This window comes from Cetorhinus maximus, chromosome 11, assembly GCF_964194155.1.
Source record: "Cetorhinus maximus chromosome 11, sCetMax3.hap1.1, whole genome shotgun sequence".
Lineage (NCBI taxonomy): Eukaryota > Metazoa > Chordata > Chondrichthyes > Lamniformes > Cetorhinidae > Cetorhinus > Cetorhinus maximus.
In genome coordinates, this window is record NC_135889.1 from 125054942 (window position 1) to 125068078 (window position 13137).

General features: G+C 47.2%; 1 protein-coding gene across 1 annotated transcript in view; it reads left to right on the plus strand.

Moving 5' to 3' along the window:
* cxcr1 (chemokine (C-X-C motif) receptor 1) overlaps window positions 1-5656 on the plus strand; it is a 38499-nt gene extending 32843 nt beyond the window's left edge. Inside the window, exon 2 of the mRNA XM_078551407.1 lies at window positions 4352-5656. Within this exon, the coding sequence (XP_078407533.1) occupies window positions 4358-5413 (1056 nt within the window). The 5' untranslated portion in view covers window positions 4352-4357 and the 3' untranslated portion in view covers window positions 5414-5656. The remainder of the gene's footprint in view (window positions 1-4351) is intronic.
* The last annotated feature ends 7481 nt before the right edge of the window (window positions 5657-13137 follow it).

Below are 13137 nucleotides of genomic sequence, written 5' to 3' on the forward strand. Positions count from 1 at the left end.
ATTACTCTGTCCAAAAGGTCCTCAGCACCTCACCTGTGAACCTCATGGCACTCAACTTAAATAAATGCCACCATGTTACTCATCCCTGCACCAAGGGGAAATGTTGCCTTCTGTCCACCCGTTCTATGCCCCTCATAACAGTATGAAGGTCAATAATGTGACCTGTCAATCTCCTGTGATCCATGGCAAATGTTGCAAGTGTTTGCGATGTTTCCTCAGCACCGCAACTCTCCAGGCCAGCATGCATCCAGGTCAGGTACCTCTGCATTCTCCCCAATCCAATGGCACATATCATGCCATGTGGCATTCCTGAGGCCATCTGACCAGCCTGTCTGTATGCGCGTTTAATGTTTGGGCCTCTTCTTGACTCTTTTCCACTCCACCAATGTTCATCTCCTTAGGGACTTGGAGGGTGAGTGACTTATGAGGTTGGGGGGGAAAGGGGTGAATGGTGTTACTGACTGAACGTTAACTGATGCACTGTCCTTGTTGTTAATTTCAGCATCACCACTGTATGGCTGCCACCAACACATCCAGAGCCCCCCCTCCACACCTGTGGGCCAACACTTGTAACTTGTGGCACATCACTTCAGCCAGCCAGGCACCAGCGCAGACACAAACACATCGGTGGGGAATTTTACGTCAGCTAGTGTCCCGGGTCACAGTGGAGAGGGCACTTCACAATCGCTGGAGGAGATGGCACAGACAGAGAGTGCCGATGGCACCAGCAGTCGGAGGGCTGCAGGGGACCAGGCACTGGCTGAGTCCGGCACGGATGATGTGCCTCTGGAGTTGTCACCAATGCAGCAGCTGCAGGACAAGCGGCAGGAATCGCGTTTGCATCTGGCAGGGTTGCATGAGGATGTGCTTCAGTTGGTCTTCGCGATGGAGGAGTCCAGGCAGAGTGCAAGTGAAGGCATGAACCTCAGTGCAGAACTTCACGCTTCCTCCACTGAGAGATTGGTGACTCTCATGGAGAGGGGATTTGATCGGATGGTGACTCTTCTGATTGGGTTACGCTCTGACCTGCAAGCCCTCACAGCGGTAGTGGCCATGGGTGGTCATTCCCAATGTGGGAGATGTTGTGGGCACCAAGCATCGGCGCTCGGTGCCCATGCATCTGCGGTGAGCAGGGAGGTCCAATGTGACCTCACGTCGGTGCAGTAGCTGCCTGTCGTAGCTGCGAGCTCCTCTCAGGGCGCTCCGGATGAGGGCAGCAGCTCCTCCGCCCCTCTGCCAGTGATCGTTGCATCCGTTGAGGCTGCGACAACTGGGGAGGTGCCAGTTCTGGAACTGGCCACTCCCTCCCAGGCGGGGCCATCACAGGCTCCACGGTCCAGAGAACGCCCGCCAAGGTCATCGTTGCCAACAGGACAGCAGAGTCAGCAGGCTGTCTTACAAGCCACTACGAGCGATGGGGCGGCACCTAGACGTAGCACCCGCAAACAAAAGCATAAGGCACGGTAGGCATTCAATGGGTATGTCACTGGTGATTTTGTGTTGGCCTTAGATTAGGGAAAATATACTTATGTTTGCAATAGAGACGTTTCTGTTTTATGTTGGACAGAATAAAGTCCACTTTTCTGACCATGGCTGAGGGTGTTTCCTTTGTGCTGCATTTGTCTTTTTTACAGACATCTCATGAGTGTTTGAGTAGACATTGATGTTTCTGTACTAAGCCCTTAGTTGCAGCTGATGAGGTGGAAGATGTAGCACCTAAGTGCCAAGTGTGGAAGTGCCAGGCAATGCTGGTCCTGCTGATCCATGTGTGTGTGGAGCTAGCTGAAGGTTCTTTGGATTAAATTGTCCTGGGTGTCCCTGCCTCCTTGGTGTAATAGTGGGTCGGAATACTGCCCCTCATCATTGCCCTGTGCTTCCTCATCCTCTGAGCCACTGCTGGATTCATCATGTGCAGCCTCATCCAGTGTGTCAAGGTCTTCATCGTCAACTGCATTCCCCCCTTTCCAGCGCAAGATTGTGCAGAGCGCAGCATGCTACCACTATCACAGAGACACAATCTGGGGGGTACTGGAGTACACCCCGAACGGTCCAGGCAACGGAAGTGCATCTTGAGAAGACCAATGGCTCTCTCCACCAAAGCCCTTGTGGTGCCATGGCTCCTATTATAGCACTGCTCAGCTTCTGTTCTTGGATGGCGGAGAGGCGTCATGAGCCACCATTTGGAGGGGATAGCCCTTGTCACCCAGCAACCAACCATCCAGCCAAGCTGGAGCACTGAAGAGCCCCGGCACCTGGGAGTGTCTGAGGATGTAGGCGTCATGGGAGCTGCCTGGGTACCTTGCACAGACTTGCAGAATCTGCATCCTGTGATCACACACTATCTGCACGTTCATGGAGTGGAAGCCCTTCCTGTTGACAAAGGCACCGGGCTCAGCTGCTGGCGCCTTGATGGCCACATGTGTACAGTCTATAGTACCCTGCGGGGGAAGCCAGCAATGGCTGCGAAGCCTCTGGCTCGCTGTATCTGACTTGCCTGGTCACAGTGGAAGTGGATGAAGGTCAATACCTGTCTGAACAGAGTGTCTGTAACCTGCTTGACACAAGTGTGTACAGCTGATTGGGAGACACCGCAAAGATTACCCACCGAGCCCTGGAAGGAGCCAGAGGCATAGAAGTGGAGGGCAACTGTAAGCTTCAGAGCCGCTGGCATGGGGTGTCCACCCACACAGTTAGGAGAGATCTCAGGGCCAATCATCTGACAGATATAGTTGACTGTCTCCCTTGAGAGACAGAGCCTCCTTTGGCACTGCACCTCAGACATATTGAGGTAGCTGCTTCACCGCTTGTATACCCTGGCAGCAGGATAGTGGCATCTTCTGCGGCCCCTTCCACCTTGGACAACCTCTTGGCCCTGCGCCCCTTGTACCTGCCCCTGGCCTCCCAAAGGTGGCTCCCCTGGAGGCTGATTGTCCAGTCCTGGCCTCCTCCTTATTATATCCCTTCCTTCGTCCTCAGAGGAGCTGCCTCCAGTGGAGATGTCAGAACCCATACCCAGGCTAAATGGAGGCCTCCGGAAAGCTGCAGGCCCGAGAAAGATTACTGTCTGCAGATTGGTTTCAAAGTACACAAAAAGCTCATGCAAATCAGTGTGAACTGCTAACAATCACACAGGAAACTTTAAAACACTTTCTGTATTAAATACTTCATGGAAAACATGAACAACCCCTCTGAGTCCACATATCCCGCCAGTGCATGAATTAATAAAAAATCTCCTACACGCCTGCCCTTTGGGCCTGTGCGCTGAGCCGAAGATCACACGGGCTCCTAAAAATTGTCGCCAACTGGCAAGTTAAGGGCCTTAACGAGGCTTTTAATTAATGGCGGGCGCGTGTCCCGCTGCATAGCGCGCCCGCTGACCGAAATATCGTGATGCTGTGTGCTGACGTCGGGACGCACGCATGCTGTCAGCGTGTGACATTTTAAGCGCTGACATGCAAGCTCCACCACCCACGCGTCAGCTATAAAATTCTGCCCTGTAAGTTTTCAAGAAGGAGTTAGATTATAGCTCTTGGGACGAAAGGGATCAAAGGATATGGGGAGAAAGCGGGAGCAGGCTATTGAGTTGGATGATCAGCCATGATCATGATGAATGACAGAGCAGGCTCGAAGGGCCGAATGGCCTCCTCCTGCTCCTAGTTTCTATGTTTCCATGTACTAGAATTTTATCATTTATTGCGGTGAGAATTGAATTCAGAAGTAGGGAGATTATGCTTCAGACAAACAGGGCATTGGTGAGACTACACCTGCTTCAGAAATAAGAACATAAGAAATAGGAGCAGGAGTAGGCCATTCAGCCCCACGACTCTGCTCCAAACTGACCATGATCTATCTTCTGTCTCCCACCTGCTCCCCATATCTCTTGATTCCCCAAGACAGACTTGAATATATTCACCAATGCAGCATCTACAATTCCAAAGACAAAAAAACCCTCTGAGTGAAGAAATTTCTCCTCATCTCAGTCCTAAATGATTGTCCCTTTATCCTGATGTTGTGCCGCCATGTTCTAGATTTCCAAGCCTGGGGAAGAATCCTCTTAGCCTTTTTGGATCTTCTATGCTTCAATGAGATCAACTCTCATTCTTCTAAACACCAGAGACTACAGGCCAAATTTGACCCATTTATCACCTTGTTGCCAAACCACTTAAACTGTCTATATCTCTTTGCAGTCTCTTGTGTCCTCCCCACTGCTATGTTGCCACCAAGCTGTATCATTACTCCACTGTGAATGCTCCTATAGTATCTGGTGTATAACCTGAGTCTAATATTACAGTTTTTGTATCATAATTTGGTTTTATTCTCAGTCTTTGATCTACATTCTGTTTGTTTTCAGAAAACTATGGAAGTCACTGATTTGCAAGAAACGTTTGAAAATTATACTGATATTGAACAGATTGACTATGATCCAGACACATTTGCCTGTACACCCATTGTAAATGAGTCAATGAACGTGGCATTGACTGTTGTCTATAGCCTGGTTTGTATCCTCGCTGTGACAGGGAACATGGTCGTAATAGCTGTCATACATTACAATCAACGCACAATATCATCCACAGATATCTACCTGCTTCATCTGGCAGTGGCTGATCTGCTCTTTGCCATGACCCTGCCTTTTTGGGCAGTGGATGCCATATCTGGCTGGGTGTTTGGTGATGCCATGTGTAAGATCATCAGCATGTTACAGGAAGTTAACTTTTACAGTGGGATCCTGTTGCTGGCTTGTATCAGTATCGATCGCTATCTGTCCATTGTCTACTCTACACAGATCCACAACCAGAAGAGACCATTTCTAATCAAGCTGGTCTGTGCTGCTGTTTGGGTGGTGGCTATTGTTCTGTCTTTACCAATTCTGTACAAGGGTGAATATGCTGCACCTGGTACCAGCAGAACGGTCTGTTTTGAGTTACTCGAAGGTGAATCGGCTGAAACATGGAGAGTAACCACCAGGTTTTTGCGACACTTTATTGGGTTCCTCGTCCCACTGGCTGTCATGGTCTTCTGCTACAGTGTGACGATCTGGAAACTGTGTCAAACAAAGGGATTCCAGAAACAGAAAGCCATGAAGGTCATCATAGCGGTGGTGCTGGCTTTTCTCATTTGTTGGCTCCCGTATAATATTACTCTGTTCATTGACACACTGATGAGGAGCAAACTCATTGATTATACTTGTGTCATGCGGAATCGTATTGATTGGGCTCTAATTGGTAATCAAGGTTTGGGTATCCTGCACAGCTGCATCAATCCAATCTTGTATGCATTCATCGGGGTGAAATTCAGGAAGAACCTGCTCAACCTTTTGGCTACGAAAGGAATCATTAAACAGAGTGAAGAGTCACATTCTAAAAGATCCATATCCCTCTCCTCTATAACTGGCCTCAGCATATCCACCATATAGAGCCCATAACTTCCGTGCTCCCCAGCGTCGGCAAGTTTCCAGGTAAGGGTTTGACAGCAATTGCCCAGAAGTTCACACTTCCTCTGGACAATTGCGCTGCGCTGGGAGCCATCCGAAAATGTGGTTTAAATTGCAAACTTCGGATGGTTCCGGCAGGGTGACACAATAGTTACTCAGAAAAAGTTAGAAGAATTAAAACCTCGTCTAACTTCTGAGTAACAATTATAAAGACCCAGACCGACCCCACGGGACACTCCCCCCACACCCCAGACCCCAACCCCACTGATCAGCCACCGGACCTCTAACACCCCCACCCTCTGAACTCTGACATCCTCCACCCCCTGACCTCTGACACCCCCACCCCGACCCTCTCACCACCAACACCCCCGACCCCAAACCCACTGATCAGCCACCTGACCTCCAACACCCCCACCCCCCCGACCTCCGACACCCCCCACCCGCCTGACCTCTGACACCCCCATCACCCCCAACGCGCCCCACCCCGACCTCCGCAACCCCTCACCACCCGACACTCCCAGCACCCCCAACAACACCCCATCCCCCGACACATCCACCCCGAACCACCAACACCCCCGAACATCAACACCTCCAACCCCCAAACTCCAATACCCCTGACCACTGACACACCCCACCCCCCAAACTCTGACATCCCCCCCGCCACTCCGAACTCCAACATGCCTTGCTCCTTCCACGAACTACAACACCCCCACCACCCACGAACTCCAACCTCCCGCCCCGGAACTCCGACAGCCCCCACCGGAACTCCGATACTCCCCACCCAAACACCCAGACCCCCCACCCCGACCCGACACCAGCCCCCGGATCTCTGATCCACCCCCCTGGACTGCCCCTGGACACCCCCACCCCCCAAACCCTATCCACTTACCTTAGACACTTACCTTCTCCCTGGCCTGTCAATTTCCCTGGGCCTTCAAACTTACTGCTTTACGGCAGCTAGTGCCGTAAAAAGGGGGTCTGGACCTACTTGAATACCCTGGAGCTACACGTTGCTGGGGCCTGTGAGGAGCCTTTTGATGCAGGCCCCAAGCAGCTCCGGTGAACGGAAGTGTCAACATAATTTTCAAGACCATGTAAGTGCATATTTATTTCTTCTAATTCCTGCGGGCCAGCACTTTCTGATACTAGTCAGAGGTTAATGCCCCTTGTGATGAGATACCAATCAATCAGAAAGATGGCAAATAAAAAAAAACTCAATAATTGAAAGGAGTGAGCTACTTAAGAAATAATCGATTAACACAACCATGTCAGCTGCAGGTCTGAACTTAGTTAACAAGCAGTTACAGGATGATATAATGTGTTAGTTAAGAAATAAAGCTTAAGTCCCTTCAGTGTGACCCTTGTATTCTAAGGTTCCTTGCCCATATTATGAGACATTCACCATTGCTTTATTGACACCATAATGTTCTGATTGTTGTAACTCTGAGTACAGACTTTGCCTTGCTGCCTCCAAACGAGACCCATGTTTCTCAGTCCCAGCATAGCCACAAGAAACATTTGCTTAACATTTCAATCCTGAGTTTAATGCAGTTGAATTAAACACATTTAAGGAACTGGGGACAATTTCTTCATTCACAGAAGAGCTGGCAACAGATTTTCCAACTTGTGTCAGTAAGACCAGTGTATGGACCGATGGACATGTAAGCAGTGTGAAGAAATGCATACCAGAAGGACGGTTCCTAAATAATGTTTCAACACACTCCCTGTTAGGAAGCATGATTAAATTACACGTTTGCAGCTCAAAGCCTATTAAGGACCATTCTGTTTTAATTCCAGAGATGAAGTGCAGATTTCCAACATGCCCGCTTTTCTCACTGGGGAGAATTTTCTCCCTGTCGGGGGGGTTGGGTGGGAGCAGGTGCGGGCGTGATGTGCACCCGGAAGCCCTGAGCGGTCCCTGTGCGGGCGGGGGGAGAAGGCTGATTCGGGGCCTGTGCTGTTACGCGCATGCGCACGAAAGAACTCAGAAATCTCCCTGAGGCACGGAGTTGCCTCAGGGAGATCAGTTTGAAATGTAAAAATTTAACTAAAGGGAAAAAATTTTTTTAAGACATGTCGCCTCATGTGACAGCATCTATGGATTTTTTTGAAAATTTTTATTAAAGGTTATAAACCCTTCATGAAACCTCATCCCGCCCATGGATGAGGTTTCCTGAAAAATGTGAAGGCCGCCTGGGCTCTTCGCCTGCCTGTCCACCTTGTGGTTGGACGGGCAGCTCAGTTAATTATTTCAATTGGAATTTGAATGGCCTTAATAGGCCTTTGACAGTTTGGTGGACGCGCAGCCAACTCCGGTGTGTGCCCACCAAACTCAAGATCTGAATGACTCGCGGTGACGTCGTGATGCACACCTGACATCACTGCGCGTCATTTTACACATCGGCGAACAGGCCCTGGCCTCACTCACCGACCCGAAGATTCTGGCCACTATTCCCTTGGGTTATTTTTTCACATAGTCATTGATTCTTCAGTGCTTCACCTTATTACCTAACTGATAATAATAATATTTTCTTAACAAACTCTGGCTTTTCTTTTAAGCAGGTTACATCTCAATCAAGCTATTTTTGAAATTTGCTTTTGTCAGGAGGAGATATTAATGTATATAATGTAATTGGAATTTTTTTTAAAAAATAGAGGTTTAATCTGTGTGTGTGTTAATTGCAGATTAAAGCCAGCTAGTCTGTGTGCTTTGATGTATAGACATTTTGAGATGTAAACAGTAGGTAGAGGGTACATTTCCATTTTGTTGAATAGAGCATTCAAGAGTGCGAGTGAAATCTTGCACCTAGCTACGAGAGACCAAACAATGTTTATATTACTAATAAAATTGTTACTATGAAAGCGGCTCAAAGGGCCTGGTGATACAATGAGAATTTACATTCAAAGGGAAAGGCAGGGTATGACAGAAATGAGTTTTTGTGTGTGCAGGTCAGAGGTATGTAATATCTAAGCAGCTGTAAGCCGACAACTGTCTGCAAAGGAACCAAATTGAAAGGAACCTAATTTTGAATTCATAAGGTGAAAAATGCTTTGCCTGGTGTCTGTTTAAGTCTATTGGGTTATTGTTGCTTTGGTGGAGATTAATTTGGGAATTTGTTAAAAGTTATGATAGTAGTAATTTGTAGCTTTGTGTATGTGTTTAACTTGTTGTAAATTAATAAATACGTCATTAGTTTGATATAAAAACCTCTCGGGAACTGATGGTCTTATTCCTGAATTTAGAACTGCAACTCAAAACATACCAATTGAAAATATAGATTATGACAGTTGTTTAAAAGTTCCCTCTGGGATTTTAAATAACTCAGCCTTTACAAACTGCTGTGTCATAGCAATTAGTGGCTCATGGCAGGATAATATTTATAATTCCTTGATTGTTTTGGAATTGGTGAATCTTAAGGTTACGAGTGTGCTTGCACACGAACAGGGGAGAGAGCTCATCCTGAGTGAGACACAGCCAGAGTGAGTGGGTATTGGCAATTTGGTGCACAGTGGGATTCATAGGGGAAGAGGTGCTCTTTGCATTTTTTCCTTGCTATCCAACTTCTTAAATCTTCAGAGCATGGTCTTGCCCTGCTCCAGCAGTAGAGGCTACAAGGGAAAGGAATGACTGGTAAGTAGTGGGTAAGGTCAGGTAAGTATTTACTACTTTCATCGCATATAGTTTAAGGTCTTTTTGTGGTTTATAGTTTGTGTACTCTGTAGTAACGAGGATCAGGAAAGAAGGGCCCTAGAGTAATTGATTTGAAAGGTTTAATTTAAAGGGATAAGTCATGGCAGGAGCGCTCAAAGCCGTGGTGTGCTCCTTGTGCTCCATGTGGAAAGCCGGGGACATTTCCAGTGCCCTGGACCAGCATGTGTGCAGGAAGTGTGTCCAGCTGCAGCTCCTGGGAGCTCAGGTTTCAGAGCTGGATCGGCAGCTGGGGACACTGTGGAGCATCCGCGAGTCTGAGAGCATCATGGATAGCACGTTTAGAGAGGTGGTCACACTGCAGATGAAGGGACTTGAGGAAGGAAGGGAATGGGTGACTACCAGGCAGTCCAAGAGAAACAGGCATGTAGTTCAGGAGTCCCCTGGGGTCCCGCTCGCAAATCGGTATTCCATTTTGGAGGCTGATGAGGGCGCTGGTTCCTCCAGGGAGTGCAGACAGAGCCAAGCTTCTGGCACCACAAGCAGCCTGTCTGTACTGGAGGGGAGGAAGAGCAATAGCAATACGGGATTCTATAGTCAGGGGAACAGATAGGCGCTACTGTGGCCATCAACGTGACTCCAGGATGGTGTGTTGCCTCTCTGGTGCCAGGGTCCGGGATGTCACTGAACGGCTGCAGGGCATCCTGAAGGGGGAGCGTGATAAGGCAGGGGTCATGGTACATGTTGGTACCAATGACATAGGTAGAAAGAGGGATGAGGTCTTGCATCAAGAATTCAGGGAGTTAGGCAGTAGACAAAAAAGCAAGACCTCCTGGGTTGTAATCTCTGGATTACTACCAGCGCCATGTGCTAGTGAGCTCTGAAATAGGAGAATAGCGCAGATGAATATGTGGCTTAAGAGTTGGTGCAGGAGGGAGGGTATTAGATTCCTGAATCACTGGGGCCGTTTCTGGGGAAGGTGGGACCTGTATAAGCGGGACGATCTACATCTGAACCAGAGCGGGACTAACATCCTTGCGGGCGTGTTTGCTAGTGCTGTTGGGAGGAGTTTAAACTAATTCGGCAGGGGGAGGGGACACAGAATGTTAGCAGGATAGGGACACATCATAATACAGTAAAACAATCAAGTCAGAGGGAGTACAGCTGCATTAAGGTTCAAGGGAGTAAGGCAAGGCTGGATGACCTCTACTTTAATGCCAGGAGTATTACAGGTAAAAGGGATGAGTTAAGGGTGAGGATTGACACGTGGAATTGTGATATAGTAGCCAACACTGAGACATGGTTGAGGGAGGGGCAGGATTGGCAGCTCAACATTCCGGATATAGAATCTTCAGGCGAGGCAGGGGAGGGGGTAAAAGAGGAGGATACATTGCATTATTAGTTAAGGAATCAGGTACTGCAGTAAGGAGAGATGATATCTTGGAGGGGGCATCGAATGAAGATTTGTGGGTAGAGCTTAGGAATAAAAAAGGGGCCGCCACATTGTTAGGTGTTTATTATAGACCTCCAGATAGTCAGTGGGAAATTGAGGAGCAAATATGTGCACAATTTGTGGAGGTGTGTAAAAACAATAACAATAGGGTAATTATATTAGGTGATTTCAACTTTCCCAACATTGATTGGGATAGAGATAGTATTAAGGGCTTGGATGGAGTAGATTTCTTGAAATGTGTAGAGGAGAACTTTTTAGGTCAAAATGTAGAGGGTCCAACAAGGGACGATGCAGTGCTGGACCTAATTCTGGGGAATGAAGCTGGACAGGTGGCTGAGGTGGTGGTGGGTGAGCATTTTAGTGATAGCGACCACAACATGGTACAGTTTAAGTTTGTTATGGACAAAGAAATCGACAAGTTGCAAAAAGATGTTTTGGATTGGGGGAGAGTGGATTTTAGTAAAATAAGGCAGGATCTGGCCAAGGTTGACTGGGAACAGTTACTTGTGGGGAAATCTACAGGGGAGCAGTGGGGGGCATTCAGAAAACAAATGGGGAGGGTACAGGCTCAACATGTTCCCTCTAGGGTGATAGGAAGGAGTAACAAGCCCAGAGAACCATGGATGACCAGAGATATTCAGGTTACAATGAGAAGAAAAAGAGAGGCTTTTAGCAGGTACAAGGGAAGCAAATCAGCGGAGGTATTAGTGGAGTACAGAAAGTGCAGGGTGGAGCTTAAGAAAGCAATTAGGAGAGCAAAGAGGGGATATGAGAAAGCTCTGGCTGGTAAAAGTAGGGAAAATTCCAAGATATTCTATAAGTATATCAATGGTAAGAAAGTAACCAGGGAAAGAGTAGGGCCCATAAGGGACCAAGGGGGCAATCTATGGGTGGAGCCAGAGGACATCGCTAGAGTGTTGAATGAATACTTCACATCCGTCTTCACCCAGGAGAATGAGGATGAAGGTATCGAACTCGGGGACAGAGACTGCTAGGCTCTTAAGCAAATTGATATAGGGAGTGATAAGGTATCGGAGGTGTTGGCAGGCTTAAAAGTGGACAAATCTCCAGGTCTGGATGATTTGTGTCCCAGACTGCTGAGGGAGGCAAGAGAGGAGATCGCAGGGGCTCTGACCCAAATTTTTAATTCCTCTCTGGCCATGGGGGAGGTGCCAGAGGACTGGAGAACAGCTAATGTGGTTCTGCTATTTAAGAAGGGTTGTAGAGATAAGCCAGGGAACTACAGGCCAGTGAGTCTCACGACAGTGGTAGGGAAACTATTGGAGAAAATTCTGAAGCGGAGAATCTATCTCCGCTTGGAGAGGCAAGGTTACAGGATTGAAAAGAAATTGAGTGTAGTAAATTATTTAATAAATACTCCAGATAGAAGAAAGAAGCAGAGGGTGTGTCATGTAAATATGCTCAAAAAGTACTTTAACAGGGAAGAGGAACAAAAAGAGATATTAGTGATGGTAGATGATGAGAAAGAGGTAGAAGTGCCGGACTCTGATTGGATAATGAGGGCGTGTTTGAAAATTTAAATGAAATATTGAGTTACCTTCCAAACAAGTGTCAAAGTGATTTGGAAAAGCTGTTGCAGTCACACAAACCTATTTGTGGAAATAAGCTGGGAAAGACGCATTTAGCTGTACTTGATATCTTGGTACAAGTTTCATCTTCAATAAGGCAACATCCTTATAGATTAAATCCAGCAAAATGATCACAAGTACAAAATAAATTGATTTCATGCTTCAAAATGATAACATTAAGTCTAGTTGCAGTAACTGGAGTTTGCCTATTGTGCTGGTACCGAAACCGAATGGAACACAGACTGTGTGTGGACTATCGAAAGGTGAATGCGGTGACAAAAGTGGATTCATATCCTATCCATGGTTGGAAGATTGTATTGAGAAAGTGGGACAATTGAAATTTATCACAAAGATTGACTTGCTAAAAGGATATTGGCAGGTACCGTTGTCGGAGAGAGCAAAGGAGATATCAGCTTTTGTAATGCCAAGTGGACTATATCAGTTTAAAGTCATGCCATTTGGTATGAAGAATGCACCTGCAACATTTCAAAGACTGACAAACAAAGTAATTGCAGGTCTAGCAATTGTGCTGCTTGTATTGTTGATATAATAGTTTTCAGTCAGACTTGGAAGGAGCATTTACAGCATCTGGAAGAATTATTTACTCGGCTGCAAGGAGCTAATTTGGTGATGAACTTGGCTAAAAGTGAATTTGCAAAAGCACAAGTTGCATATCTAGGCCATACCATTGGACATGGTAAGGTGGCCCCGAGAGATGTGAAAGTCAAGGATATCGTGGATTTCCCAGAACCTTCAATGGACACGAGTGTCAGAAGTTATTCGATAGTTTGAAAACTGTATTAGCTATGACACCAGTTTTGGCAGTACCCAATTATGCCAAGCAATTTAATTTGGCCATTGATGCAAATAATATAGGCATTGGGGCTGTACTGTTACAAGAAGATGACACTGGAATTGAAAAGCCAATAGGGCATTTTTCATGGAAGCTGAATGTACGACAGAGAAGATATCCAATGATCAAAAAAGAGACTTTGGGTTTGGTGTTAGCATTGCA